We start from the raw sequence: 27,494 nt of genomic DNA, 5'->3' as shown, positions 1-27,494 counted from the left end.
CAGAAAAATAAAACTAATTCAATTCAATATGTTAAAAACACAAATATTATATCAAAAAATTCAGAAAAATAAAACTAATTCAATTCAAAATTCTAAAAATACAAATAATATATCAAAAAATTAAGAAAAATAAAACTAATTCAATTCAAAATGTTAAAAATACAAATAATATATCAAAAAATTCAGAAAAATAAAACTAATTCAATTCAAAATTTTATACGCCTAGGCAGGAGTACGACAGCGACGACAGCAGCGACGACGACGGCGGCAACTTAGAAGGCGACGACTACCAGTACAACGGCGGCGGTTATGAAGACTACGAGTATGCATATTATACGCCTAGGCAGGAGTATGACTAAATCACTCCAAATTTCATGTATCATCAGTGGTATCTCGAATCATTCGAAAATGGACACCAAACACATCACGGGTAATATAATTCACATGATCCATTCAACAAAGTTTGGTACAATAAATTATTACACATCATTTCTTCCCTTGTGTCCCTGCTTGCTTACGACTGTGCCGTATCCATGGAGCATCCTCATCATTTAACTTAATGCTTGGGTCGGTGTTCACTTTGAAGGGCGGAATTTCAGCAAACATATTATAATCTTCTGACATGTCTGTCTTGTCCTCCACTCCCACGATGTTTCTTTTCCCTGAAAGAACAATGTGGCGCTTTGGATCATCGCATGATGTACTGATCATTTTCTTATCTTTCCGTTTCCTCGGTTTGCTACTCATGTCCTTCACATAGAAAACCTGAGCGACATCTTTCGCTAGGACGAATGGTTCGTCAAGGTAACCAAGATTGTTGAAATCCACCATTGTCATTCCGTATTGCTGGTCCACCTTTACCCCACCTCCTGTTAGCTTGAACCATTTGCACCGGAACAAAGGGACCTTGAAGGAGGGTCCATAGTCAAGTTCCCATATCTCCTCTATGTAACCATAATATGTGACCTTTTGCCCATTCTCGGTTGCTGCATCAAAGCGGACACCACTGTTTTGGTTGGTGCTCTTTTTATCTTGGGCGATCATGTAAAATGTATTCCCATTTATCTCGTACCCTTGGAAAGTCGTTATAGTCGAAGATGGTGTCTTGGCCAACATGTACAGCTGATCTACAACATCATTGTCATTCATTAAATGTTTTCTCAACCAACTGCCGAAAGTCTCCATGTGGGCCTTCCTAATCCAGGATTCAGGCTTCCCCGGGTTGTCCGAGCGTAAAATATTCTTGTGTTTCTCAAAGTACGGAGCCACCAAGCTGGAATTGGTCAGTACAGTGTGGTGTGCTTCAGTCAGAGAATGGCCGTCCATACATGTCGTTGATTTCCTTCCGATCGTGCCTTTTCCACTTAGTCTCCCCTCGTGCCGCGATCGAGGAAGACCAATCGGCTTAAGGTCAGGAACAAAGTCAACACAAAACTCAATTACCTCCTCATTTCCATAGCCCTTGGCGATGCTTCCTTCTGGCCTAGCACGATTACGAACATATTTCTTTAATACTCCCATGAACCTCTCGAAGGGGAACATATTGTGTAGAAATACAGGACCGAGAATGAAAATCTCTTCGACTAGGTGAACCAAGAGGTGCGTCATAATATTGAAGAAGGATGGCGGGAACACCAACTCGAAACTGACAAGACATTGGATCACATCGTTCTGTAACCGTGGTAGATCTTCTGGATTGATTACCTTCTAAGAGATTGTATTGAGGAATGCACATAGCTTCACAATGGCTACTCGAACATTTTCCGGCAGGAGCCCCCTCAAAGCAATCGGAAGCAATTGCGTCATAATCACGTGGCAGTCGTGAGACTTCAGGTTTTGGAACTTTTTCTCCGCCATGTTTATTATTCCCTTTATATTGGACGAGAATCCAGACGGGACCTTCATACTGCTCAGGCATTCAAAAAAGATGACCTTCTCTTCTTTGGTCAGAGCGTAGCTGGCACGACCTTGAAACCATTCCGGATGCCGGTCATCAGGGTCTTTCAAACGTTGCTGGTCCTGCCGTGCTTCCTTTGTATCATTTGTCTTCCCATACACGCCCAAGAAGCTTAGGAGATTCACGCAAATATTCTTCGTAACGTGCATCACGTCGATTGCAGAGCGGACTTCTAGGACTTTCCAATATTCTAGCTCCCAGAATATAGATTTCTTCTTCCACATGGCTGCGTGCCCGTCAGCTCCCTTCGGAACTGATTGTCCGCCAGGACCCTTTCCAAAGATGACTTTCAAATCCTTGACCATATCAAATACCTCAGCACCAGTGCGTTCCGCAGGCTTCGGCCGGTGATCTGCCTTGCCGTTGTAATGCTTGCCTTTCTTTCTTACTGGATGAATTTTCGGAAGAAATCGACGATGCCCAAGGTACACGTTCTTCTTACAATTTGGCAAATGTACACTTTCAGTCTCATGTAAGCAGTGCGTGCATGCATTGTATCCCTTATTTGACAGTCCCGAAAGGTTACTAAGAGCAGGCCAATCGTTGATGGTTATGAAAAGCAACGCTCGTAGGTTAAATTCCTCCTTTTTGTGCTCATCCCACACACGGACACCAGGTCTGCCCCACAGCTGTAAAAGTTCATCAACTAATGGCCTTAGGTACACATCGATGTCGTTGCCGGGTTGCTTCGGACCTTCGATGAGCACTGGCATCATAATGAACTTCCGCTTCATGCACAACCAAGGAGGAAGGTTGTAGATGCATAGAGTCACGGGCCAGGTGCTATGGCTGGAGCTCTGCTCGCCAAAAGGATTCATGCCATCTGTACTTAGACCAAATCTTATGTTCCTTGCGTCAGCTGCAAAATCTTTGAACTCTCTGTCGATCTTTCTCCATTGCGTTCCATCTGCGGTGTGTCTCAACTCCCCGTCCGACTTACGGTCCTCTTTGTGCCATCGCAACAACTTGGCATGCTCTTTGTTCGTGAACAGACGTTTCAACCGTGGTATTATAGGAGCATACCACATCACCTTGGCGGGAACCCTCTTCCTGGGTTTCTCTCCCTCAACATCGTCACCAGGGTCATCGCCTCTGATCTTATAACGCAATGTAGTGCATACCGGGCATTCATTCAAATTCTCGTATTCACCGCGGTAGAGGATGCAGTCGTTGATGCATGCATGTATCTTCAGAACCTCTAAACCTAGAGGGCAGACAACCTTCTTTGCTTCGTACGTACTGGCGGGCAACTCGTTATTCTTTGGAAACATATTCTTCAACATTTTCAGCAAGTTTTCAAATGCCGAGTCAGCTACACCTGCCTGTGCCTTCCATTTCAGTAAATCCAGTGTGCAGCCCAGCTTTTTCAGACCATCATCGCATCCGGGGTACAACGACTTTCTGTGATCCTCTAACATGCGATCCAAATTCTCCCTCTCCTTTTCAGTTTCGCAGCGTCTCCGTGCATCAGCAATGGTCCGACCAAGATCATCAACGGTCTCATCACGTGCCTCTTCTTCACCTTCACCTTCACCTTCCCCTTCACCTTCCCCTTCACCTTCAGCATCCTCCATGAAAGTATCACCGAAATGAGCAAGATAGCTTTCATCGATGAAATCATCCCCTTCTTCATCTTCTTCCATTATAACCCCTCTTTCTCCATGCTTGGTCCAACAATTATAGCTTGGCATGAAACCGTGCCGAAGCAGGTGCAGGTGAACTTCTCTTGAGGAAGAGTAACCCTTCTGATTCTTACAGTCAACACATGGACAGATAACAAAACCCTTCTGCTTGTTCGCATTAGCCACTACGAGGAAATCTTTCAAACCCGTAGTGAACTCGCGGGAGAGTCGGTTACCGTACATCCATTGCCGATTCATCTGCATTATTATAATATAAAATATATAATTAACCATCATGCATTTGTTAAACTAACTAGCTATAAACAATAGAAATTAAACAATGAACAATACACATGCATATTTTATCAATGACACACATGCATGAAAGGTTCAAGTTGCTAACCGCGATCGAGGAGGAACCTCAAGTGTGGCTCCAACACTTCATATCATGTTTGTTTCACGCTGTTGGGCATTTCATCAAACACCTTGTGTGCATAAGAGGAACCAAAAGCAAACCTACACCCCCTTGTGAAGAGAAGTGGCACCAAATGGCTAAGTGAGTGCGCTGAACTGGTATATATAGGGGAGGAGCTTAAGTCGCGGTTGGCCTGGCCAACCGCGACTAAAGGCCTTTGGGCACCTTTAGTCGTGGTTGGCCTGGCCAACCGCGACTAAAGCCCCTCACGTGCACCAGCTGGCCACCGAGCGCCCTGGCCCAAGCCTTTGGTCGCGGTTCGTCTGCCGAACCGCGACTAAAGACTTCATTAGTCGCGGTTCCTACAGTTTCGCGACTAATGGGGCTGGACGGAAGCCTCTTTTTCTACCAGTGTTGATATGTTGGAAGCCTTTTGCTGGTGTTGGTGTGGGGTTTAGTCATTCAGGATGTACGCCTCCTGCTTGACTTCTTGTAATTATCTCTCTACTTTCTACTCTCTCCGTTCCTAAATATTTGTCTTTCTAGAGATTTCAAGAACGAAGGGAGTATAAAAATATGGCACGCCGACATACTCTCGAAAAAAAACGTCTTCATAACGATAGCGGTGTGCGCGAAGATTAGCAAGTGTACTACCTGATTATCTCTACTCCTAGAGGGGAGTCGTTAGCATCCCCATCTAACCATCCCTCCCCCACTGAACGAAACCATCCCCACTGATTTTGTTCCGTCTCCGCTGCAAAACCGGTGGGCAAATAACCAGGGAGAAAAACACCCAAAAAAACATCAAACCCTAAACACGCATAACCTTCTAGGGCAAAAACCACACGCGCACATGCCGCCATCGCCGCCACTGCCCCCGCCCCATCCTCTCTCCCAGCCCTCCATCTTCAGCCAAGCCCCCTCTTCAGTGCCGGGGGCCTCCTCCGGTCTGATGCATCACCAGGGTACGAGTCATGGCGACGGTGACGGCGGCCGGCATGCTGTGGGGCTACCTGGTGGGGGCTGCAGTGCATGACCACTCATGGCGGGGCGCGCGGCCTGTGCTTGCGACAGCCGCTGATGGTGGAGCACAAGACCGGCAGTGGGTAACCATCTGCAAGATCAACATGATCATTCATGTGACGTCGCCCTCGCGAGATTCGTTATCAAGGTCCATGTCGTGTCCTCTGACTCCGGCATCACCCTCTTCCCCTCTTCAAATTCGTGTGTTTTTTTTTTCTTGAGTTCATGTGCAATGCAACATTGTATTTATAAGTTCTGAACCTGAATTTTGTGCATACGGTTGCATATACTGCAGTGAACCACACACATGAGGGGGAGAGGAGGGGGAGAAGACGATGCTTCCCGAGGATATAGGTGGAGAAGCTTGCAGAGGCGGGGAGATTGGGTACAAGGTGAGAATCTCTATAAACACGTGTTCGCCGTCGTCTTGGCAGGCCTTGCCCCTCACTGCTCCATTGCCCCTCACTGCTCCATCGCCAGGGCCTTCATCTGCCTAGATCCCGCCGTTCCGTGATGAACCTATCCCTTGCCGCCGAACGCTGTTTTTTGTGGTACACTCATAATTCCAAACAATGGGATAGATGTTCTGGATATATATCATTCAGATCTCTGTGTTCTATCAATCTTACTAATAAGTTTTGTATCTTAAAAGATATCATAAGTGCAAGTAAGAATTGAAGGAAACCATGTTCCAGCGGATAAAAGTCTACATAAGCTGGACTGATGGATTAACTCCTCGGTCTACATATAGGCAAGGGACGTAGGTAGTTGTCTTCCCAATTCTGACGGTTACTCTGGGTTTCAAGGCTTGTCCAGTGTGGCATGATGCTCCTAAGTCCAGCAATGGATGCACATGTGTCATTGGGTACGTTCTTGGCATATGGGTAAATAAAAGGCCAAAGAAAGAAAGAAAACGTGTGTGTAGCTCTTTGTCTTCCATCGTGTGATTTCTGCTGTTGAGGCATGATTGTGATCAGACGTTCTTTCTTTCTTCAAACACCATTTTGTTGAACGATTCTGCACAAATATGAGGCCATATATGTTAAATATGTGTATTCTTTTAGGTAATATCCAGATGAAACCGACAAAAGTACCGGAGTATTTTAGGTCTTTGGTAAATAAAAGTACCATGCCAAAATATGTTTTGTCTTACTAAGGTTGTTGAAGAAAAAAACATCTTCTGATTTCTTGGAACTATCTTTTAGTATATAAAAGTGACATAATAATATCTGGAATGTCTGGCGATAATCTTCATAATGAGTTAAGGATTGTCTTGGGGTATTCTGAAATAATAATATCAGTAATGTTGTAGGATGTTTTCTAATAGGAATTGTTGTACGTACATTATCATTTGAAAGATTCAAAGATAGTTAATATTTTCGTTTGATAGATAATATTTTGTAGTTAGATAATATTTCTTTGATATTTTCATACTTCTGTCGGTTTAGAGCATTGCGAAGATTTTAAAATTAATTGTTTAATGGATTGGCTTTTGAGACTTTGTTTCTATATCATCTTCTAGATAGCCAAACTGAATCGCTCCGCAGACTAGCGGATCCACTAAATTGGTGCACTGGATGCTAATTTCCAAGGCAACAACAATATGAGCATAAGGACCATCAAATGTATCACGTATGATTTGTTCAAGGAATACTGGACTATCCTCCCCGCAGAAAGGACTATCATAGGTTTTATGTTGCATTGCTGCTGGACGACAAGTCGGAGCAATTGTTGAGATTTATGTGAATAACTGAAACCGTTCTGGTAAGAAGTTTGTGTAGAGGGTGACAAAAGGGTTGGGTCAAAATAAATTACATGTATTACTAATTAGATGATTGACCAATAGCAAAAAAAAAAATGGATCCCCGGTGTTCAGATTCCATGGAGGTTATTCTTTTAAATGGGCAACATGGATAGCTGGAAATGATGAAAGACATTGCAAAACAAGGTTGATTCCAGGTTCATCAAGTGTCTTAATTTCTATAATTTACCTTTTTCCAGTCTTATGATCTGGTCATTTGATAGAATCCTTTTCATTGGCAGTTGTCCAGGACCATGCCTACGTCTGGTAAGACCTTCCCAACCGTCACCCTTACCAACCACCCGACGTCGTGTTCTTCCCTAACCGTTCCATCTTCTGGTCGAAGTTGTATTCAATCTTGTCTTCTCTTCACCTTGAGAAGCATAAGTTTAGCTCATGTTTTCAAGAAGGATCCCAAGAAGAAATTATGCGGGCTGGTCCACTGGAGCAAGAAAATGAACATACAATGTGTTCTTTTAGGAACGGTGTTGTTTCTTGATTTTGGTTACTTGCTACCATATGAAAATGCATTTGAGTAAATTACCATTTCAGTAAGCGATGGAACTCTTATCTATTTTTGGTCACTATTTATTTGCCCAAAGTAATAGATAATCAACACTGCATATTTATTGATTCAGTGGTTATTGGCCGAATCATTTTTCAAGGAATCCATGCATGTTGTTGTGCTTAACCTCACCTTCCCGCCACTTTGCACTGAGGGTGCAATCCTTGCCATGGGCATCATCGCTGTCACCCGTGCAGAACCTCCCATTGCTGGATGCAATAGCGATGTTGTTCCTGAATGATGTGAAGTTGCGGAGGAGACACAACCGGGTACAGGGCGCTACAACGACTCATTGCCACCGAGATGATCCTCCCGCTTAGGCGATGCTCCTGCCCTGCCTTGCCATTTTCCTCCAAATCTTCCAGGGTTTGTTGGCGCAACCGCAGCTGTCGTCTAGACACGCAGATACTGCTGGTCATGTCAGGCGGGAGCCACAGAAAGTGCACTTACCAAATCTTGCCAACAGTTGTATGGCGTGCCTGGCTCCCATGCATGCACGTTAGAGGTTTCTTTTACTTTTTCTAAATATCCACAATAAGTTTTGCATTTTGTGTTGTTTCATTTGTTCTCAAGAATTGTAGACATTGTCTTGATTTTATCATCCTATTGCAATATCCACCAGGGGTCAGATGACATGCATGTTTTGTTCTTTTAAAACGGTAGCTTTTCTAATCCGATTCCTTGCTATTTGGGCACCTTTTACAATCTGCAAGTACTTAGCGCATGTAAGCTTAGCTAACATGTGACTGCAGGTCTACATTAATCTGAACAGAGAAATGAGTTTTGACATTGGAGATGAACTTAGGGCACGTATAATGGTGTTATCTTTACAGTGCCACATAGGATAAATGTTGAGGTGGAGGAAAGAGAAACTAAAAAAAAAGCTTTGCCATCTCTTATTTAAGAGATGATCTCTTAGCAACAAATCTCTCACCTCATTTGTGACAATAGAGATACGATTAAGAGACTACCCATTGTACATTATTATTTTTGTCATCTATAGGTTGTGTGGCATGATTAAGATTGTGATATCAACCATTGTATGTGCCCTTAATCATTTCTTTGATCATTTATATGTATTGCAACCCGTAGCAACGCACGGGCGCTCTACTAGTCAAAAGGCTAATGATTCGTGTCGGCCAGCCGACTAAGAATTGGGTCGGTCGCCTCGCTGGCGATGCAAGTATGTGGGGCCACACTCCCCTGCTACCCGTCATGCACTCCCAACCCTTCTGCTTTTTATTCCTTCCCCTCCCTTATCCACTTCCTTCTAGCGTCTTCTTCCTCACACGAACACATCTCAGCGGAAAAATTCATCCACCGCATCGACCTTAACCGAGCTCCCGTGCTCTCGATCCATACCAGTCTTTGTACAACCTCCTGAATTTCAACAAGGTTGCTCTAGTGAGAGTGAAGCCTAGAAGAGGTGACAACGAATTTTGCTCACAACGCATCGCACCGTCGGTGAACGTAGAAGAAACATCGTGCTGATTATTACAGAGACTTTTCTATAATCTCTTATTGTTATAGGGAAGTTTTTGTAAGGGCGGATTTTACTAGAGTCTTGGGGCTTTTAAAGGAAAAACACCATTGGAAACAAACATGCACCCGTCAGTCGAGGGCGCTGCCAACTCTCGCATATGGAGTTATGCCCTCGCCCAAAGGACACCCTAAATGGGCAGGCCCAACGTGGGAGGAGCGCTTTTTGAGAATGTTGACAGCATCAAATAAAAATTCTAACATTTTGAAAATGTTTACACGTTTTCAAAAAAGTGTTTCATGACATTTTTTGAATTTTTTTATATGATGTAAAAACAAATGTTCGCATGATTAAAAGGTTTCTCTATTTCATTCATAAAAATGTACGAGCTAGGCATTCTAAAGAAATGTTCACGTGTTTCCAAATAGTGTTCGTGGCATTTTTAAAAACGTATTGTACAATGAAAAATAATAATATCTGCATAGTTTAAAAAAATGTTTTGTGCAATTAAATGAATGTTCATTGTGTATTCGACTTTTTTTACATGCACTCCCACTGTGTAAACTAATATAAAAGCGTTTAGAATACTAAAATAATGATCTAAACGCTCTTATATTAGTTTACAGAGGGAGTATGTAGAAAAAATGCTAAATATATGTATTAAAAAATTCTAAGTTAAAAAAATTGTCTCTAAAAATGTTGGGCGTATATAAAAAAAGATACGATGTCTGTAGAGAAATCTAGACAGGCATTGAAAGAAAATGAAAAAATAACATTGTACAAGAAAACCCGAAAATAAAATCGAATACGAAAAACACTGTACTACCTCCAAAAACCAAAATAAGAGCGTATTATTTATTTTTGCATGGTAATACGTGTCTCATTTATAAAATAAAGATTCAGTTACAAGGCACGTAAGCACCGACATTACAGTACTGAAAAGATAGGATAATCCTATGCATAATACCAGCGCCTGTTCCTCTCCTCCGACACCACCAAAGCGACCACCAAAGGAAAAGAAAGCAGATCGCGCTCTTATATTAGTTTACAGAGGGAGTACGTACTAAAGAAAGAAACAAAAAAACCAAATATGAATATTAAAATAAGAAAATAAAAAATAAAAACCGAGGAAGACACGCAGAAAAACCGAAGAAGCAAGCTGAAAGCCCAAAGAACAGAACCGGGAGAAAAACCAGAACAACTGCGCGCTGACATGTGGGCCCACCGCGTAACCTCCCACATCTCACCCGGGCGGGGCCCACGCCGGAACCCTCTCTCCTCTGCCGACCTCTCTCTCCCCTTCTCCAGATCGAGCCGCCCGCCGCCGCCGCCCCTCCGCGTCGATCTGCCGCTTCCCCAACCCCCCGTCGCCGCGCCGCCCCGAGCCCCCGACCGCCGCTCACCATGTTCAAGAAGTGAGTACCCCCCCTCCCATCCCTTCTCCGTCCAAACAGCAGCCAAGTAGACGAGTAGCGCGTAAGTAGGACTGGATTCAGAGGCGCCATTGCCGTCGTGGGAGAGAGCTAGAGAGGAGGGAGGGAGGGGCGCGTTCCGAATCACAGGCTCGGAAGCACTAGTCTCTCGATTGGCTTTACAAGCAACTCGTTTCAGCTGACCAAATTGGCATGGTGTCAATCTCTGTACTCCTCTCCATGCCTTGTGATTGATTGTAGACAGCATCACGGTCACAGATGGTTTTTGATGGCCCAGGTGTGGCCATCACTAATCCCCATTGCATCCCATACAGGAGGATTTTTGTGCCTTGTCAAGCACTTTATTTTACCATGACAAAAACTGCATCTTTTTTTTTCTCCCTAGGTTCTCCTCCGAGGACATATCCGGGCAGAATCAGGTCAAGGCGTCGGTGCAGCGGAGGATCCGGCAAAGCATCGCCGAGGAGGTTATGTCAAAAAAATAATCCGCATAGCCCTCTCTATTTACTATCTGTTGTTTCAGCTGCGGACCCTGCTATCTTCTTCTCTTCAGCTATACTGAAGTTAGCAAGTTTGTTCGTTGCAGTACCCTCTCCTCGAACCTCTGCTGGAGGACATGCTTCCGAAGAAGTCGCCGATGATTGTTGTTAAATGGTCAGTGGTTCCCCATCTTTCTGATTCAGCTTGCTTGATAGTCTGTTGAACAACCTTTATTTATTGGTTAGCATGCTTATTGCTTAATAGCCTGCCTTTATGTTTGTGCCATGCTTCTGACATGCTGAGAGTTGCATTGGCTGTTTCCCAGTTCTTTCTACTTCTAAAAGCCAGAATATCTAAAGTTAATTGCTGGCAAATTAGATTGATGAGCAAAGACTTTTAGTTGCAAGTTGTGGCCTTTCCGAAGCACTAATGCATATCGTTTCTTTCCCTAGCCAAAATCATCTCAATCTTGTGGTGGTGAACAATGTCCCACTCTTCTTCAACATCCGCGATGGCCCATACATGCCAACCCTGCGCCTTCTTCATCAGTGTAATTTTCTTCACTCAATTTTTTTCTGGCATGCCATCGCTACATCTGTTGTTTCTCCCCTGTGATGTACATCATTATCTATGGAATTTGCTTCTTTTTTTTATATATATGTTTGGACCCTTCCCCGGACCCTGCGCAAGCGGGAGCTACATGCACCGGGCTGCGCTTTTGGGCTTGCCTATCTGTTAGAGAATTGGAGCACCAGCACTCTTAACATTTACCTTTTGAAGAATGTCAAACAGAATGGAAATTATATGAGTTATTTGTAAATGCAAAACATCAAAATGTCGAGAAACCAAAATGTGCAACTAGCTGCGGGTGCAACCCTTGTCAAATTTTTCCATTTTCAGAACATATCATAGATGGACAGCTATAATATGGGCATTTACAAAAGGATCAGACAATAGTGTGACCATTTGTGAACCGAGCAACAATACAAATTTGTGTGGATAATTTGTAAACTATTCGCCTGTTTCTTGTCTTCTCTGAATAGCACATAGTAAGCCATATTTGCGCACAAATTTTCACAAGCAAGCGTTCATGTTATAACATGTATATGTATGTCCCTGTTTTGTTTCCATTTTTTCAAAACTTTTTTTTTGCGAAAGCCTTTTTTTTTTGAACTTCAAGATGAATATTTTCAGCATGGGGTGCAGGGATAGCCAGTTGCGAAAAATCTGCATTCCAAAATACCCCCTTTGTTTTGCTAATTTATGCTAACATTTGATCAGATCCTAACATCATGAAGAAGTTCCAAGTGGACAGAGGTGCTATCAAGTTTGTTCTCTCTGGTGCCAACATAATGTGCCCTGGACTGACATCGCCTGGTGGTGTGTTGGACAATGAAGTCGAGGAGGAAACGCCAGTGGTACAAGACTAATCTTTTAAATTCCAGTTCATCCATTTATAGATACAGTACGAATGGAATCTCGTCTGCTTCAGTAGACTGTCATATCTAGCAACATAACATTGCTATATTTTAGTGTCTTTGTTTCTATTATTTTCACATGAGTTAAATTTAGCTGTCTGCAGATTAGTGCACTTCACTAGTTCTTAGTATTGTAATTATTTGATATTGGTTACTATGCATCCTAATACACTTTAAAATGATGAAAAAGCCTCCTGAGCATGCCAACCACCAGACTAATTATTTGTCTCTTCAAAACTATAATTTTCAGGCTATAATGGCTGAAGGCAAGCAACACGCATTGGCGATTGGATTCACAAAGATGTCAGCGAAAGACATGTAAGCTCCTTTTTGAATTATTAATCACTAGTGGTGCTTCGGAGTCTCTAGAGTCTCTAAATTATACTCCCTCCGTCCGGAAATACTTGTCGGGGAGATGGATGTATCTAGATGTAATTTTTGTTCTAGATGCATCCATTTTCATCAATTTCTACGACAAGTATTTCCGGACAGAGGGAGTACTTGTGAAGCATGAACCTTGCGCTCATGGTTTATTTTTCCATCTTTTTTGACGTTTCAGTCAGGTTCGGTCCTAATGTTTCCAAATGTTAAAAAAAAAATACATTTGTGGTGGTCTCCTTTGGTATTCCTTACTTTACATCTTAATACTATGTGATAGTACCTGCAAATTAAATCTCAACAAAGCAGAACCTTATGCAGATGTACTGATAAACTTAATCCTTCCTGAATATTACATCCCATACATTCTTTGCTAGTACCACGTCTTGCATTTGGCTGTGGATAATGCTGCTCCTAAATCCTGAGCTTTTGCAGAAGCACCATCAACAAAGGAATTGGAGTTGACAACATGCACTATTTAAATGATGGCCTGTGGAAGGTACTCTCTGCTTTTCCCTCTACCTTATGAAATACTCCCTCCATTCCTAAAATATAAGCCCTTTCAGAGATTCCAATACGGACTACATATGGAGCAAAATGAGTTACACTCTAAAATATGTCTATATACATCTGTATGTAGTCCATGTTGAAATCTCTAGAAGGGCTTATATTTAGAAACGGAGGGACTAGTTGCTGTAACTGAAGCGCATATCAAGTGGCTTTGCCAGATTTGTGACAATTAGTACCAGATGGTGATTGCCAGCCCTTTTTACCCTTGCAATATGTTCATGATTGCCGCAGCAAGCTCACTCCTTGGGGAGCAGAGAAAGAGCAGAGATTCAGTTTGAAACATAACACATATGCTACTTTGCTAACTTTTGTTTTGTTCATTTGGCAGATGGAGCGGCTTGAGTAGTAGGATCGCCGTGGGAAGCAGAATCCGCGGCAAGGCCATATGGAACTGTAACTAGGCGCATCATGTGTCGTTTTCGCATGGGAGAAATCTTTAGTTATCTTAGTTTGGTACTATGCCGCCGCTGAGAACCTTGTATGATATGACACCATATGGCTGACCATTTACACTTTTACCAATAACAGTTCAGATGAACACCCTGTTGTTTATGATGCCCGCGAAAACAGAAATATACACTGTTGTGAACTTTACTGTATTTGGTGTTTTATCTACTGTGGTTCTATCTAAGGCACGGCAATCCCAGAGTTTCGTGACGCTTCATTTGTGCTGTTTTCTTGCCACAGAAGCAGTAAATTTTCTCTAATTTCTTGTGACATACTCTCTCCATTCCAAAATATAAAGTGTATCAATTTCCATGCAAGTCAAACTTGTGTATGTTTGATCAGGATTATAGAAAAAAATATCAACATCTACGATACAAATAAAATAAAATATAAGAATACTTAGATGTTGATATCCTTTTAGAAAAACTAGGTGAAAAACTGTTACACCTTATACTACAATATGTCTAATACATTCATTTCTCCGACAAGTAATTCCGAACAGAGGAAGTGTGAACTGATCCTTTGTAATTTCAACCATGACTTCCAAGTTTAGAATGACAAATAATTGAGCAATCTTCAGCACTGAAACCATCTCACGTTCAAGATGGACAAAGCAGTAGTGTAAACACTGCAGCTCAAACGAGTTATCGCTTCTCACAAAATATAACTCTTCATAAATTAAGATGTGACTTATGGAGTACGACGACGGCAAACGCAACGATGTTAGATTATGTCTTCCAAGCAGTTCACAGCAAACACACATAATAAATCCTTCAGAAAACAGCATCCGCCCGCTACAAGCTAAGCTATTCCAGGAGAAACCTTCTTGCGTCCAAGAGTAGGCAGGCCTGCTGTGGAAGCTCTCAGGATCGACGAGTCGCGGGATCAAACGGTGTAGCGGTTCTTGGGGCCTTTGTCAGACCTCTTTGCATCCTCCTGCAAGCAAGCAGAAAGAGGCGATGTCAGACGGTGACAGCAAAGACACAATGCAATCCAGGCTTAGGTGCAAGCGACTCACATGAACAATGAACCCAATGGAGTCCCTGTAGTCCAGAAACTCCTTCCACTGCTTGCCAATGCTTATCTGGTAAATAAAATAAGGAATGTGCTCAGAAACTAATAAACGCTGATTGGCTGGAAATGATACAAACAGAAACTAGACAGTACATATGCTCATGTATCCACGGCAGCTCAGAAAACAAAACCGTTAATAGTACTCCCTCACCTATTTGTACTTCGCAGAGATAGGTGATAGAATTTACTCAGGTACCCTCTGATGATTGATTTAGAATGACGTGGGAGTATTTGGCATAATGATAATGAACGAGTGCATATCAGAGAAAATAAATAGAACTATGTTGGGGGGTTAAGAACATTTATCAATGGAGCTTCAAATAAACATGTCTTGCCATCCAATGGGCCCGCTTGGATGGCCGTTTTCTAGGGCAAAACCAGCATAAAATACGGCTACGAATTGTTTTTCCCCTCCAGCTGGAAAAACACACTTGGTTGGTCCTTTAGGTGCAGCCCAAAATGATCGTTCTTTCGTTTACACCCGTAAGAAATTAGCGTCTCCAGGGCTCCGTATTTTTTCCGGTGGGATTTCACTGGTGGCCGGTAAGATACAACTGTCTTAATACACGCAGAAAGCAAAAACAGCCATCCAAGCGGGGCCTGGAGTTCTCCTAAATGTATCACACTTTATGATGCTACAGAGGACACTGTCAATAAATGCTAACACAATTAAATGCTTACACAAGTTGACACAAAAATATAGCCGGAGAATAACAGACAAATGAGCGTATGTTGCAAGAAGAGTTAAAATAACTTAGGAGTTACATAGCACAGCTGGAATATTTGGTTGAAATAGTGAAACTTTCTTGTAATACAAACTTATTTTGGGAAAGAAGACATAGAAACACAGTAAACCAGAAGATAACAGGTCAAGTTTCATCAACAGTGTTCTGCTGTTCAAGGTGTGTACTGCATACATCCTTTCAGGAATACAAGTTAATTCAATTATGCACATAAAATGGGAGCATTACATACATACTGACATTTAGCAAAATCACACTGTAAAGGGCTACACAGTCAGGTCATCCTCTTTATATGAAGGTCACAATATATTATGCATGCTTATATCTGAGACAGTTTAAACTACATGGCTGTTGCCTGCAATCAAAGAACAGTTTTATAGTATGCATTTTATAATACATACCTGAGCAGCTTCATTGGCAGCATTCTTAGTCCAGATAGCTACTCTTTCCTGTTTCTGACGCACGCTAACGACTGCTCCACAAATTTCGTCACCAAAGTCGAATTGTTCACCAATCATTGCCAGCAACTAAACATAATATTTGTGAAAAGGGAATTAGGGTGGAAGTTACAGAAAAGATAATTCTGCAACAAAAACGATGCAAAAGATCCTTACAGTATGCAACCAGAATGTGTCAGATTTCCCTCTGCCACAACTGATGGTCCATTTACCGCCATTGGCACAAATGGGGTCTTCCCATTTAGGCTCAATCTTATTCTTGAAGCAGTGGAAGTCGGCTCCCACATTCAACTTGCTAGGGTTATGGATATTGTTGTAAAGGCTGAAATAACACTCAACTTGTTAGACACAAAAGGAATATATCAACAGATAATATCAAAAGCTCAAAACAAATGAAAATGCAAATTAAATTATCAACAGACATAATCAAATTTCTGAAGCAAGCTAGTTGCACGAAAGAAATCATCCTGAAGACAAGCTACAGTGTCACGCAATGCACACTATTCAGCAGCTTAATGGACTATCTCGAATCTGTGAACATGGCATGCTTGCAGGTGGCTGAAAATTTCTGAACTAGATCCATAAACATAAGTGTATTTTTAGTTAATATAAACTAGATTATAGGTGTCAAGTACGAGTACCATATTACACAAACTTAACCTTCAGAAATTCTCAAGACTACAATAGAACATTGAGTATTCTAGTAATCTTAGCTGTATGTAACACTGGTTCCTCCTAAAGTCTAACATAAATATCTAGAAACAATTTATGAGTGCGTCTTGCGTCAACTTAAGATGAATGTCTTGCAGGGAATCTAACTTACAGTCTTCGGATATCCTTCATTGTTAGAAGCAATAGGCTAATTCAAGACAACTAATTTACACATATAGAATGATCATTCTTAAAACCGAAGCTTGCTGTTGAATCTAAACAACCGGAAAAGAAACGTAATCTCGAATTTCGATATCAAGTATTTCAGAAAAATCTTCCAACATTTCCATCAAGATAAAACATTTCCATAGATGCTAGAAAAGTTCATAAAATAGAAAGCACAAGAGAAATAAGAAAATGACGAAATAGATTTTTTCAACCATATGTGTGATTGAGTGATCAGTCAAGAAATTAATAGCGGCATTATTGGTTAACAGAAGCACAAAGAGATACATTTGGATGCATCACAAATTCTAATGATAAGAATATCTTGTCACCTACCAAAGCCTAATAATAGACGAACTACAACAACGTGTCCATCAAATAATCATGGTAAGAGTATGAATGAATACAGTATGAATTACTATTAGGCATCAACAAGTAGCAAGCTTGCAGATATGCATCAATCAGAACACGGCGTGTCCACTTACTGCCTATGAAACACGCGGTACTTGCTATCACGTGACATAAGCTGTTATATAAGCCTCCTAATCTCAGACCCAGGCGCGCGCACCGGACAAAACTGCACGACGATTTCACTTGCAACCTACTACAAGGAAACCCGGGCCTCATATAACCAGTATATACCCACGGCGCTGCCCCTCATACATGGACCGCAACAAACTGAGGAACGCAAAATCAATGGCTACCTGCCTATTCCCAATCGCATCCACTAACTAAACCTAGCACATCGAAGCAACAAAATTTCACCCAGCCAGCCACCGCGACGACGCCAATCAATCTTAGGGGAGAGGATCCAATCGACCCACATAAACGAGAGGGGGATCGGGTTGGGGATGAGGGGAGGGAGGGAGGCGCTACCCCCAGAAGTCCTCGACGGTGGAGAAGGTGTGGATGGGGTGGATGGTGCTGCCCCAGGCCACCTGCCGGGACTTGCCCTGCGGGTTGTCGAACCAGAAGGTCCAGGCGTTCTCCAGCGGGTGGGCGCTGATGCGCCCCGCCGCCGCGGCGGAGGAGCCGTCCCCGTCGTCCGCGATCTCCCCCTCCTCCCTCTCCTCCGCGCCTGCCGACGCGGGCCTCGTCTCCGTGTCCTCGGCCATCCCTGCGGCGGCGGGGGTTGGCGGCGGCGAGAAAGTCGCGGGCTTTTCTAGGGCGGGCGGCGCGAGCGGGGAGAGCAGGCGACAGCGGCGGCGGTGGTGAGGTCTGGTCTCGCCTTCGCCCCAGATGGAGACTAGTAGTAGAAAAACGAAGGGGCGGAGTGGGCCGAGCTGGGCCGGGCCGGGCCCAGCGCAAGGCCCATCAAAGCCCAATCCTCGTGTCCGGTTAGGTTTGTCACCGACCGCTTATATGGTTTGTCTCGTGGACCGAACAATAAACGATCGACTATTACAATCGTGCCGGCGCACGCTCACGGACACAAAGATGGAGGAGGAGCCGACGCACAAGCCAGCCGCCGGCGGCAGCACCGAGGGCCGGACATTGACGGCGGTGGCGCCGGAGAGGTGGTCAATTCTCCCCGACGATATTCTCAGCCTGGTTTACGCCAAGCTCACGAACGTCGGCAACCGTGTCCGCCTCGCCGCCGTGTGCACGTCGTGGCGCGCCATTAAGCTGACGCACCCGCAGCGACGTGTCCACCCGTGGCTGATCCTTAATCCGGGGAGCAACGATAAGGGGAAGCACGCTTACTGCGTTGAGGACGGCACCATCCTGTCGCGCTTCTGGTTTCTGGGCGAGGCCGTTGGCGGGCGCATCGTTGGCAGCCACGATGGTGGATGGGCCGCCATCTCGGAAGCTCCGCTAAGGATAGTGAACCTTTTCTCTGGTGTTGAGGTGCCGCTCTCGGCGAAGCAAAGGAATATCATCCGTTTACGCCCGCGCGCGAGCCTGTTTGTTCCACTGAAGGTAATATTCTCCGAGCCGCCCACCTCGAGCGGTTGTATCCTTGCTGCCATCATTGGTAGGTCAGAAGTCGCAATCTGTGGACTTGGCCGGCCGAAGTCTGCATGGACGCCACAAGGATTTGTTGGGAGGACGGTCTTGGATATTGCCTTTTGCAATGGCCATCTTTATTGCCTCATATTAGAAACGATGAATATCGTTAGGTTTGAGGTCGGCTTAACCAAAAATGGCGTGTTCAAAGGTGATCCTCAATGGTTGGATATACAAGACCGGTGGTTGTACTTACAGGGTGATGGTGGTCCAGATGAGCGTGCCGTGTATATTATCGAGCTAGGTGGCAAGATCATGATAGCGATGAGGAAGAAAAGAGGGTGGGATTGGCGGTCACCCAACAATAGGGGGCATTTTTTCGTGGCTTTCGAGTTAGTTGATGTCGGACATGGCGCGTATAAATTGGAACATGTGAAGAGCCTATGTGACCAAGCCTTATTCTTGGGGCCGACGTTCTCCAAGGCAATGTATGTGTCGACGTGCGAGCATGGAAGTCCGGAGAGAAACCACATCTATTACTCCCACCATAGTTGCTACCCACAAAAGGATTGTTTGCCCGATGACGCCAAGGTGTTCTTGACGAGTATGGATAGTGATGGTTGTCATGTGTACTACAAGAAAGATGAAAGTGTTGACAAAGATGAGGAGGGAGTCACGTCAATGGGGCACTATGTGTCCGGAGGTGATAAATATCCTCCCATGTGGCTTTTCCCTCCGGATCTCTAGCCAAGTTTTGTTTTGGTCATGCTTCTTCTATTTTCTTGTTTTGTGTTTTTTTTAACCTAGAAACAATTAATTCGTCGAGCATGCGAGGAGCTTGCATCATTTATGTATTTCTTCAGACCCTTGTGTGTTTGGTTGATCTAATGTAGAACAATTATCATACACATAACGAAAAGTCAAGATTCATGTGACCTTTTTGAATGATTTGAAGATTGTTGACCGCGCCTGCTGTCCGAGAAGATTCATGTGGCTGAGACATCATGACACAACTTTAGAGAAGTGTGATTTTTCTTTTATTTTTGTTGAAGAAGATTACATTGATCGGCCGTTTCTTTTGCATTTTCTTTCAAGCCGTGTTACTCTTTTTACTTATAATCAATAGAGAGCCAACTCGTATGTATTCCCGAACACATACATATATGTAGAAGTAGCTGATTCTTCTTCTTTTTTTCAGGGGAAGTCACTACAAGAAATATGTCAACTTGTGACCACCGCTGTTGGTCATTGAAAGGTCATTATTTTCCATTTGTGACATTTTTGTGACCAAAAACAGAAGGTCAAAAACTGACCGTCGTAAACTGATATTTTTGACCTTCTCTGTGAGAAGGTTGTAGACGTTTACGACCAAAATATGCTTACTGTTTTGTTTTGGTCACTAGCAGCCTCCCAGGCCACGTAGGCATCCGACGTGGCAATCTGATGTGGCACAAGAATCAACTTGGTCCAATTCGGTGTTTATATGGGTCGAGCCCATTAATTCAGCCCATTTATTGTTTTTTTCATTTCAGTCTTTTATTTATTTCTGGGTCGGGGCCTTTTAAAATTGTTTGGGCCATTATATTTTGGGGCTGGTCCCATTGTCATCTTCTCACACATTAGGCCCACTTGACAGAAAATTCAAAATTGCTCAGATTATTCTCATAAGTGGGTCCCAAAAGTCAGGTTTTCATTCCACACATTTTCAAATCACATACATAATTAATATTTCAAACGGAACAGTACAAATGTAGTTCATCAAATAACACTAACTAAGTCTACTACAATCTGTACATAGTCTATTACAATCCAAATATGCCTACTATTACTCCCTCCGTACGGAAATACTTGTCGCACAAATGCATAAAAATGAATGTATCTAGAACTAAAATATGTCTAGATACATCCATTCCTCCGACAAGTATTTCCGGACGGAGGGAGTACAATATAACAATATTTATAGTCTATTACAGTCAAACAAAAGAGACGACTCTTTGCTAAGTAGGGCTATCCGGCTTTGAACTTCAAATTTCATAGACCTCCTATTCGTCAATTGCAAGCACCATGCACCTTGGTTGGACATGAAGTGCTTGTCCTCGGTTGCACCATGCACCTTGGATGAAAGAGCTACGGCTGATCGCTAAAACCTGTGAATATCAGAAAGATCTATTCAGTACAAAAAGTAAATCACGACAATATGTGAGCAGTAATAAATACAAAATCTGAACAAAAAAAATCTACTCCTAGTTAGAATTATTTTTGTTTTGGTAAGGTATAAGAGCAGCAGGTAAAGATAACATGAACAGATTGTTTGATCAGATAAGCTATATGATTGTATCAACACATGTGTAATGCATGGTACAGATCAAATCCATGATATGAAACATAGATAAACCAGTAGTCTAAGATTAAAAAATTTGTAGTCTAAATCAGTAGCAGTTTAACAGTCTGTAGTCTAAGTTTCCAAGCTTGTCTACCAAAGAAATTGTATCAACTTAACAATTAGTCATGCATAAGTGTTTGACATAAAAAACATACAGAAGTGCAGACTCAAGATTGACAATTAGGATGCATGCTCTAAACATACAAAAGTTCTACAGAGCAGCAGCAATGGCATCACAGTTGAGTTGCCAGACCAAAACAAAGCCATGTATGTATGTATGTAACAAAATCAGCCAAACTGAATATGCATCATCAACTGATTAAAAGCAGTGGATAATAGTATAGTTCATCAATTGATATGGGCAGCTAGCCAAGTTTCCCAATGGGAAGAGCTCACAAGAGCAGACAAAGAAATGGATAAATGCATGTGTTTCTGAAACTACATGAGACTTAGAAGCACATTCACTTCAAGCATTCAATCAAATGGCCTTATAATACCAGACAAAGAGGAGTTGCAATGGTATGCACTTATCACATCTATAGGAACCATGCTTAAAATCCACACATACATATACATATCCCAATAGAACAGAGCTAGTAAGCAAACTAGCAGTCGTGCACTTGATGACCTGCCCTGCACACTCTTACTACCTAAAATAACTTGCATTCCACAAGAACGGTAGATGTACAATTTTTAAATTGGATATATAATTTTACTTTTCTCGGAAGCATGCTTGGAACCCACATGTTACATATCTATGCATATATCCCCATACAACAACAGAACCAATACAACAACTAAGCCTATAATGTTTTTGCTCCCAGCTAGCATCATGAATTTTCTCAGCTAGTACTACCTACCAAGTTGGTCACTGCCTCAGCCATAGTACTAGAGTAGAAAATACAGAAGCAGTTTTTAGCTGACAGTACACCAAGGCGCAGCCAAATAAACAGCTGCATCATATGAAAATTTGCAACTAGAGGAAGAGAAAGGGGCGCAGGGGAGGGAGGGCAGATGGGGATGGGGGGATTACCAAGCCCTGGATCTCCTCCCGGACGATGTAGAAGGGGTCATGCGCGGAGTTCATGGCAGACGCCGGAGGTTGGTGAGGTCGGCTAGGGGCAACAGCTGCCTCCGAGGACGCAACCGCAGCAGCAGCATCTCGTCGCCTCCTCCCGCTCCAGCTCCGGGGATTGCCGCGGTCCAGCCAGTTCGACGAAGCGCCGCGCATCGAAGCACATGGTTGCTGCAACTTTAAGCCAAGCAATACACATTCATGTCAAATATACATGTGTAAGATACTAGAAGCATTTCATTGCATACCTATGTGTACTGCTATAATTTTACGCCAAGCAATGCACTGGTACATCAATTACACTAAGCCACGACCCACTGTTTAAAAAAGTATTTTATCATCATTCTTCAATAGCTTGAATTTTAGAACAACCACTGTTTGTATTTTAATGAAAAACACCCCAAGCAAATAACAACAGATGGGCATTAAGACAAAAAAATTGGCAATCGCAGCATCATGTTTCAGCAGTTTCAGCAGCAATGCAGTACAAACAAGCAAGAGGACCATGCCCTACTCCTAATTACACATAGTAGATGGCAACAGTGAGAGCGGCGCTTACTTGGAAGTGCTAATAAAGCGGCAGGTATTATTCTAGGGCCGTTGTATTCGTCTCTAGGGCACAGAAAAAGCAAGACAAAGAGCTAAACTCCAGTCCCATTACAGAATGCAAATTCCATACTACAAACAATACAGTGATTATCATAGCATAAACTATATTGTCTGAACAAACATTTTAACTCCCATTGCGCTAGAGATAAGATGGCATTTTGGATCAATCAGAAAAAGGTAATTCATTCATCAATAAAAAATGGCAGCAAAAGCAAGCCTAAGAGCCAAACTTCACAGTGAGTTTCCAATCCAAAACCTTACACTACAGACTGGACTATTACATTGACCATCCTAACATTCAGAGTCAGAAGAAACCTTGTCCTCCCACCAGTAGATGAACCAGAGGTTGGCCCCCTGCTTGTCCATCTTGTAGACCTCGTACCAGTGCTCGGCCACCTTCGATCTGAGCGCTCCGAACCCGGTCGCCGGCACGACACCTGCAGGCAAGGCAGTAAGCTACGGATCACAACAATATGCATCGGATGGCAACAATAACATCAACAAGTAGAAATAGCAGCATGTCAATCACTGTATAATCAATCAGTAAGCACAAATAGCAGCAGCAAGCATTCTCTCAATCACAAACTACACTAATCAGCACCCCTCTCTCTCAATCTAAATAGCAGCAGCGAGCACGGCAGGAGAGCGGGTTGGTTATCCAACGGGAAGTCAGGCTAATATGACATGGAAAGGAATCATCCACTACCAGCAAAGAAGTAACATACAAACTGTTGTGCTAGTTTCCTTACAAAATGGTATGCTGCCAACTGGTTATGGGAAATAAGTAGTACAAAACGAATCTGTCATGAAACCTAAAACTAGACCAATAGGGCATGGTACCACTAGCAAAGAAGCCACAGACAAAGCAGATTACTATCCAGATGAACAATCATGAAAGGTGCATCTCCAACAAAGTAGAATTAGCTAATTGCTGAGACATAGATATGCTGAAATCCTAAGTATAGCATGCATTTTCCACTTCATACCAACTCAAGGAATGCAACTACGAGCTAACAACAAAGAATTCATGGAATGACTCGCACCAAACCCTAGACACGCACCAGCAATCCCCAACCACCACCCGATAAATCCTAGGATGAGGAGAGGACGGAAAGCAGCGGGAAGGGGTTTGGCATACTGGGGAAGAACTTGCCGACGACCCGGATGACGGGCCGGCCGGATCTGTCCGCGCCCTGCACGCGGACCACCTGGAGCTCCTCGAGGTTGGAGAAGTCGTCGTCGAGGTCGGGGACGCAGTCGTGCCACACCTCGCGGTCGGTAGGGGAGGCGAGGAACGCCGCGCCGGCGTCCACTGCGAAGTTGGAGCCTATCACCCTCACGGAGAAGTCGCTCCCCCCTCCGCCGCTGTCGGAGCCCGATGCGAGCGCCATGGCCGCCCCTCCTGCTTTCACGCGTCCCCTCGTGCAGAAGGAAGTCCAGATCGACGCCCTGGTGTGATCCGCGCGAGATCCCTCTTCTCTTCTGATGGGAGGAGGAGAGGGAGGGGGCGGCGGGTGTGGGAGGGAAGAGACTGGGAGCGGCGAACAGCGATGAGGTCAGACTGGGCGGTGGGTGGCGGCAGTGAGGTCAGACGGGACGGTGGGTGGCGATGGCGATGTGTGGGTGGGAGGGCGCGGTCGATGTGTGGGACGTGCTTGCCGGATCTTGTCCAAGGGGAGGATGGAGCGGAGGGGAGGGCGTCGGGCGCCGTCGGAGGGTGCAGGAATCGGGCGGCATCGGGCACCATAGGTTGGCGACGAGGAGTGGTGCAGGGGATGGGGAGTAGGTGGCGGTGGCGGCGAGGAGATGGGGACGAGGGAGGATGTGACGCCCCCGATTTAATCGTACACTAATCATGCACGCAAACGTGTACGATCAAGATCAGGGACTCACGGGAAGATATCACAACACAACTCTAAAACATAAATAAGTCATACAAGCATCATAATACAAGCCAGGGGCCTCAAGGGCTCGAATACAAGTGCTCGATCATAGACGAGTCAGCGGAAGCAACAATATCTGAGTACAGACATAAGTTAAACAAGTTTGCCTTAAGAAGGCTAGCACAAACTGGGATACATATCGAAAGAGGCGCAGGCCTCCTGCCTGGGATCCTCCTAACTACTCCTGGTCGTCGTCAGCGGGCAGCACGTAGTAGTAGGCACCTCCAGTGTAGTAGGAATCATCGTCGACGGTGGCGTCTGGCTCCTGGACTCCAGCATCTGGTTGCGACAACCAGAAAGAAAGGAAAGGGGAAAAAGGGGGAAGAAAGCAACCGTGAGTACTCATCCAAAGTACTCGCAAGCAAGGAACTACACTACATATGCATGGGTATATGTGTAAGGAGGCCATATCGGTGGACTGAACTGCAGAATGCCAGAATAAGAGGGGGATAGCTAATCCTGTCGAAGACTACGCTTCTGGCAGCCTCCGTCTTGCAGCATGTAGAAGAGAGTAGATTGAAGTCCTCCAAGTAGCATCTCCAAGTAGCATCGCATAGCATAAACCTACCCGGCGATCCTCTCCTCGTCGCCCTGCGGAAAAGCGATCACCGGGTTGTCTGTGGAACTTTGAAGGGTGTGTTTTATTAAGTATCCGGTTCTAGTTGTCATAAGGTCAAGGTACAACTCCAGGTCGTCCTGTTACCGAAGATCACGGCTATTCGAATAGATTAACTTCCCTGCAGGGGTGCACCACATAGCCCAACACGCTCGATCCCATTTGGCCGGACACACTTTCCTGGGTCATGCCCGGCCTCGGAAGATCAACACGTCGCAGCCCCACCTAGGCAAAACAGAGAGGCCAGCACGCCGGTCTAAACCTAAGCGCACAGGGGTCTGGGCCCATCGCCCATAGCACACCTGCACGTTGCGAGGGCGGCCGGAAGCAGAACTAGCCCCCTTAATACAAGAGCAGGCTTACGTTCCAATCCGGCGCGCGCCGCTCCGTCGCTGATGTCTGAAATGCTTCGGCTGATACCACGACGTCGGGATACCCATAACTACTCCCACGTAGATGGTTAGTGCGTATAGGCTCGTAGCCGACTCAGATCAAATACCAAGATCTCGTTAAACGTGTTAAGTATCCGCGAACGCCGAACAGGGCCAGGCCCACCTGTCTCCTAGGTGGTCTCAACCTGCCCTGTCGCTCCGCCACCAAGTAACAGTCGGGGGCCGTCGGGAACCCAGGCCCACCTCTACCGGGATGGAGCCACCTGTCCTTTCAGCCCCCAACTCCGAACAGTATTACAGGTAATGTAACAGTGTAAAGTATATAGTATATGCCCGTGATCACCTCCCGAAGTGATCACAGCCCAGTAGTATAGCATGGCAGACGGACAAGAGTGTAGGGCCACTGATGGAACACTAGCATCCTATACTAAGCATTTAGGATTGCGGGTAAGGTATCAATGACTGTAGCAGCAATGACAGGCTATGCATCAGAATAGGATTAACGGAAAGCAGTAACATGCTACACTACTCTAATGCAAGCAGTATAGAGGAGAATAGGCGATATCTGGTGATCAAGGGGGGGCTTGCCTGGTTGCTCTGGCAAGAGAGAGGGTCATCGGTGACGTAGTTGATCACAGCGGCATCAGCGGCAGTCTCGGGGTCTATCAGAAAGAAGTAACGGAGAGGGAACACAATAAATAACAGAGCAATCAAAGCATCACAAAGCGTAACAAGACAATACGCGGTGTTCGGTGTGCCCTAACGTGGTAGTAGGTGATACCGGTGAAGGGGGGAAACATCCGGGAAAGTATCCCCGGTGTTTCGCGTTTTCGGGCAAAGGAGCCGGAGGGGGGGAAAGTTGCGAGTTTGATAGGTTAGGAGGGTGTGGCGGACGAACGGGTTGCGTATCAGGAATCATCTCGTCGTTCTGAGCAACTTTCATGTTGAAAATATTTTAATCCGAGTTACGGATTAAAAGATATGATTTTCTAAAGATTTTATTAATTTCTGAAATTTAATTAATTATTTAATTTAATTCTAAAATTTGGATTTACGACATCAGCATGATGTCATGCTGTCATCACCAGTCAACAGGGGTTGACTGGGTGGGACCCACCTGTCATACACTGTTAGGTTAACTAGGGTTTAGTTATCTGCTTAGGCTAATCTAATCAGGATTAATTAGTTTAGTTAATTAATTAGGTTAATTAAGCAAGATTAATTAAGTTAATTAATCCTTTAATTAATTAATTAATTTAATAATTTTATTTATTATTTATTTTTAATATATTATTATTAACTTTTTAATTCCTTTTTTTTAATCCATTCTGGGGGTGGGGTCCCGCTGTCAATGGCCGAAAGGGGCCAAACGGGCGCTGGCAAACGGGTGCGGGCACCAGCCCGCTCGGTGGCTGGGGCGTGCGGGTGCCCGAGCGAAGGCCGGGCCTGGGCGGCAGTGGGCACGGCAGCCCGAGGAGGGGCCGGCGGCAGGGAGGCAGAGGAGGGCCGCGGCATCGCCGATGAGCAACAGCAGAGCAGACCGCAGAGCAAGGGGGGCACAACCCCAGGCGGAGGCGGGCGCGGGATGCGAGCGGTGACCACGGCGGCAGAGGGGGCGCTGGCAGCCAACCTGGACGGCAGCGGCGGCGGGGTTGCAACCGGAGCGTGCGGGCGAAGGCGGGACGCAGGGGGGGCAGCAGTGAGCGGAGCCGGAGCAGGGGTCACGGGC

The 27,494-nt window shown here is 44.5% G+C and overlaps 3 protein-coding genes across 3 annotated transcripts; 1 reads left to right on the top strand and 2 right to left on the bottom strand.

Annotated features, from left to right (window-relative positions):
- Positions 1 to 10,088: 10,088 nt before the first annotated feature.
- On the top strand, positions 10,089 to 13,801 carry LOC123072797 (malignant T-cell-amplified sequence 1 homolog). Its single transcript, XM_044496437.1, has 8 exons — positions 10,089 to 10,278; positions 10,682 to 10,763; positions 10,883 to 10,950; positions 11,229 to 11,326; positions 12,058 to 12,194; positions 12,505 to 12,572; positions 13,068 to 13,131; positions 13,531 to 13,801. The coding sequence occupies exons 1-8, from the start codon at positions 10,268 to 10,270 to the stop codon at positions 13,546 to 13,548; spliced, it is 546 nt and encodes a 181-aa protein (XP_044352372.1). The 5' UTR covers positions 10,089 to 10,267; the 3' UTR covers positions 13,549 to 13,801.
- A 499-nt stretch (positions 13,802 to 14,300) lies between these two features.
- LOC123072796 (eukaryotic translation initiation factor 4E-1-like) lies at positions 14,301 to 18,034 on the bottom strand. Its single transcript, XM_044496436.1, has 5 exons — positions 17,677 to 18,034; positions 16,081 to 16,246; positions 15,868 to 15,993; positions 14,668 to 14,733; positions 14,301 to 14,585 (listed from the first exon to the last, which is right to left on the bottom strand). The coding sequence occupies exons 1-5, from the start codon at positions 17,913 to 17,915 to the stop codon at positions 14,535 to 14,537; spliced, it is 648 nt and encodes a 215-aa protein (XP_044352371.1). The 5' UTR covers positions 17,916 to 18,034; the 3' UTR covers positions 14,301 to 14,534.
- A 2,687-nt stretch (positions 18,035 to 20,721) lies between these two features.
- LOC123066968 (uncharacterized) lies at positions 20,722 to 24,598 on the bottom strand. The gene is made up of 4 exons (XM_044489938.1): positions 23,953 to 24,598; positions 23,130 to 23,251; positions 22,164 to 22,382; positions 20,722 to 20,894 (listed from the first exon to the last, which is right to left on the bottom strand). The coding sequence occupies exons 1-4, from the start codon at positions 24,203 to 24,205 to the stop codon at positions 20,790 to 20,792; spliced, it is 699 nt and encodes a 232-aa protein (XP_044345873.1). The 5' UTR covers positions 24,206 to 24,598; the 3' UTR covers positions 20,722 to 20,789.
- Between the last annotated feature and the right edge of the window lie 2,896 nt (positions 24,599 to 27,494).

This window comes from Triticum aestivum, chromosome 3B (genome assembly GCF_018294505.1).
Source record: "Triticum aestivum cultivar Chinese Spring chromosome 3B, IWGSC CS RefSeq v2.1, whole genome shotgun sequence".
NCBI classification, from domain to species: Eukaryota; Viridiplantae; Streptophyta; class Magnoliopsida; order Poales; family Poaceae; genus Triticum; species Triticum aestivum.
The sequence above is the reverse complement of the archived record's forward strand: the minus strand, read 5'-3'. Positions and strand labels throughout refer to the sequence as shown.

What these genes read in the sequence shown, in the direction of transcription:
- LOC123072797 (XM_044496437.1), top strand. An exon ending in CCTGCGCCTTCTTCATCAGT is followed by an intron (nt 11,327 to 12,057) that starts GTAATTTTCTTC and finishes ACATTTGATCAG; the next exon opens with ATCCTAACATCATGAAGAAG. An exon ending in TCGAGGAGGAAACGCCAGTG is followed by an intron (nt 12,195 to 12,504) that starts GTACAAGACTAA and finishes TATAATTTTCAG; the next exon opens with GCTATAATGGCTGAAGGCAA.
- LOC123066968 (XM_044489938.1), bottom strand. Translation starts at nt 24,205, where the DNA reads ATGGCGCTCGCATCGGGCTCCGACAGCGGCGGAGGGGGGAGCGACTTC. An exon ending in CGTCGGCAAGTTCTTCCCCA is followed by an intron (nt 23,252 to 23,952) that starts GTATGCCAAACC and finishes CCTTGCCTGCAG; the next exon opens with GTGTCGTGCCGGCGACCGGG. An exon ending in TCTACTGGTGGGAGGACAAG is followed by an intron (nt 22,383 to 23,129) that starts GTTTCTTCTGAC and finishes CTTGGCTTAAAG; the next exon opens with TTGCAGCAACCATGTGCTTC.
- LOC123072796 (XM_044496436.1), bottom strand. Translation starts at nt 17,915, where the DNA reads ATGGCCGAGGACACGGAGACGAGGCCCGCGTCGGCAGGCGCGGAGGAG. An exon ending in ACACATTCTGGTTGCATACT is followed by an intron (nt 15,994 to 16,080) that starts GTAAGGATCTTT and finishes TATTATGTTTAG; the next exon opens with TTGCTGGCAATGATTGGTGA. An exon ending in CCATTGGGTTCATTGTTCAT is followed by an intron (nt 14,586 to 14,667) that starts GTGAGTCGCTTG and finishes GCTTGCTTGCAG; the next exon opens with GAGGATGCAAAGAGGTCTGA.